Source organism: Trichechus manatus, unplaced genomic scaffold (assembly GCF_000243295.1).
Source record: "Trichechus manatus latirostris isolate Lorelei unplaced genomic scaffold, TriManLat1.0 scaffold00057, whole genome shotgun sequence".
Classification (NCBI taxonomy): Eukaryota; Metazoa; Chordata; class Mammalia; order Sirenia; family Trichechidae; genus Trichechus; species Trichechus manatus.
Window position 1 is genome coordinate 15350335 of NW_004443993.1, and position 2108 is coordinate 15352442.

At 61.1% G+C, this 2108-nt stretch overlaps 1 protein-coding gene across 1 annotated transcript in view; it reads left to right on the top strand.

Moving 5' to 3' along the window:
- PLPPR3 (phospholipid phosphatase related 3) overlaps positions 1–2108 on the top strand; it is an 8894-nt gene that overhangs the window by 4159 nt on the left and 2627 nt on the right. The window contains exons 2-6 of the mRNA XM_004378694.2: positions 533–718; positions 794–935; positions 1011–1206; positions 1349–1406; positions 1486–1659. Coding sequence (XP_004378751.1) covers positions 533–718; positions 794–935; positions 1011–1206; positions 1349–1406; positions 1486–1659 — 756 coding nt within the window. The remainder of the gene's footprint in view (positions 1–532; positions 719–793; positions 936–1010; positions 1207–1348; positions 1407–1485; positions 1660–2108) is intronic.

Sequence of the window (2108 nt, forward strand, 5' to 3'; positions counted from 1 at the left end):
ATAGATATACAGTGGGTGGATGTGTGGGTGGGTGGATATATGGTGGGTGGATGGATGGGTGAGTAGATGGACAGATATATGGTGGGTGGATGTGTAGGTGGGTGGATATGTGGTGGGTGGATGGATGAGTGAGTAGATGGACAGATATATGGTGGGTGGATGTGTGGATGGATGGATGGATGGGTGAGTAGATATATGGTGGGTGGATACGCGGATGGATGGATGGATGGATGGGTGAGTAGATAGAAAGATATGGTGGGTGAGTGAGTGGATAGATGGATGAGTAAAGGGATAGATACATGGTGGGTGGATGGGTGGGTGGCTAGCTGGCTGGATATATGGTGGGCGGATGGATGGATGTTCTATGCTTGATTACACAGATAGGTAGGAAAATCATGATCCCATGAACAATCTGAATGGGTGAACTGAAGGATGGGTGGGTGGGTGAATCATTTGACCAGTGACTGAATTCATGGATGGATGGACAACTCAGTGACCAGATGAAGGTGACCTGGATGCCATCTTCCCACAGCTGCCCATTGTGGCCTCGTCCATCGTGTCCCTTTACTTCCTGGAACTGACCGACCTCTTCAAGCCAGCCAAGGTGGGCTTCCAGTGCTATGACCGCACGCTGTCCATGCCCTACGTGGAGACCAACGAGGAGCTCATCCCGCTGCTCATGCTTCTGAGCTTGGCATTCGCTGCACCTGCCGCCTCGGTCAGTACCTGGGAGCATGGGGCAGCCAGCCTGGGGGCACGTAGGAAGCCCGCTGAGCCTGTCCCTGTTGGGCAGATCATGGTCGGCGAGGGTGTGCTGTACTGCCTGCAGTCTCGGCTATGGGGCCGCGGCGGGGACCCGGGCGGGGCAGAGGGCAGCATCAACGCCGGTGGCTGCAACTTCAACTCCTTCCTGCGGCGCACGGTGCGCTTTGTGGGTGAGTCCCCGAGTCCCCAAGTGAGCGCACGGGGGTGGGCGCATCGGTCTGGCCCTGACCCTCCCCCACCCGCAGGCGTCCACGTGTTTGGCCTGTGCGCCACGGCCCTGGTGACTGATGTCATCCAGCTGGCCACAGGCTACCACGCACCCTTCTTCCTGACCGTCTGCAAACCCAACTACACGCTGCTGGGCACGTCGTGTGAGGCCAACCCCTACATCACGCAGGACATCTGCTCTGGCGCCGACGCCCACGCCATCCTCTCTGCGCGGTGAGCGCCTGCCGCGCCTACAGTCTCCGTGGGGGTAGTAGCAGGGCCCTGCCTGGGTCACCAAGCACATGGGAGGGGCGGGCCCAGGTCCCACAGTGCGCACCCCTGCAGCCAGCCGGGTCTCACGTGGTACCTCTTGCAGGAAGACCTTCCCGTCGCAGCATGCCACGCTATCCGCCTTCGCGGCTGCCTATGTGTCGGTGAGTCCACCCCGCCCTGCCCTTGACCCTGCACAGCCCCCGGCGTCGGCCGCCGCGCTGACTGCCCTCACGTCGGCAGATGTACTTCAACTCGGTCATCTCGGACACCACGAAGCTGCTCAAGCCCATCCTGGTGTTCGCCTTCACCATTGCGGCAGGCGTGTGCGGCCTCACCCAGATCACGCAGTACCGCAGCCACCCCGTGGATGTGTACGCCGGCTTCCTCATCGGCGCGGGCATTGCCGCCTACCTGGTGAGCAGAGGGGCAGGGCGGTGGGGTGCTGTGGGCATCTGGGTGGAGGCGAGGCCACTGAAGGGGGCTCCGATGGGAGGCAGGGCCACCATAGGGGTCTGAGGGGCGGTGGCAAGGCAGCCAAGGGGGGAGGCAGGGTCCCCAAGAGGAGCTGGGGGGCAGATATGGCCTTGCCCCAGGCACTGAGGGGAGGACATTGTCCTGCTGGATGGGGGCAGCTCTGCAGTGTCTGTCCCTTGGAATTTGGGAGTTCTGGAATTTCATGGGCTCAGACTTGTGCAGAATTTAAGCCACCTTGAGACCAGAAGGCACCCCCACTGGGAAGAAGCACCACTGGCTCCTCAGATGTCAAGGCAGGCTGCGGCTCCCCACAAGGCCCCCTCATTCCAGGCTGCGTCCCCCCCAAGACACCTCATTCCAGGCTGCGTCCCCCCCAAGACACCTCATTC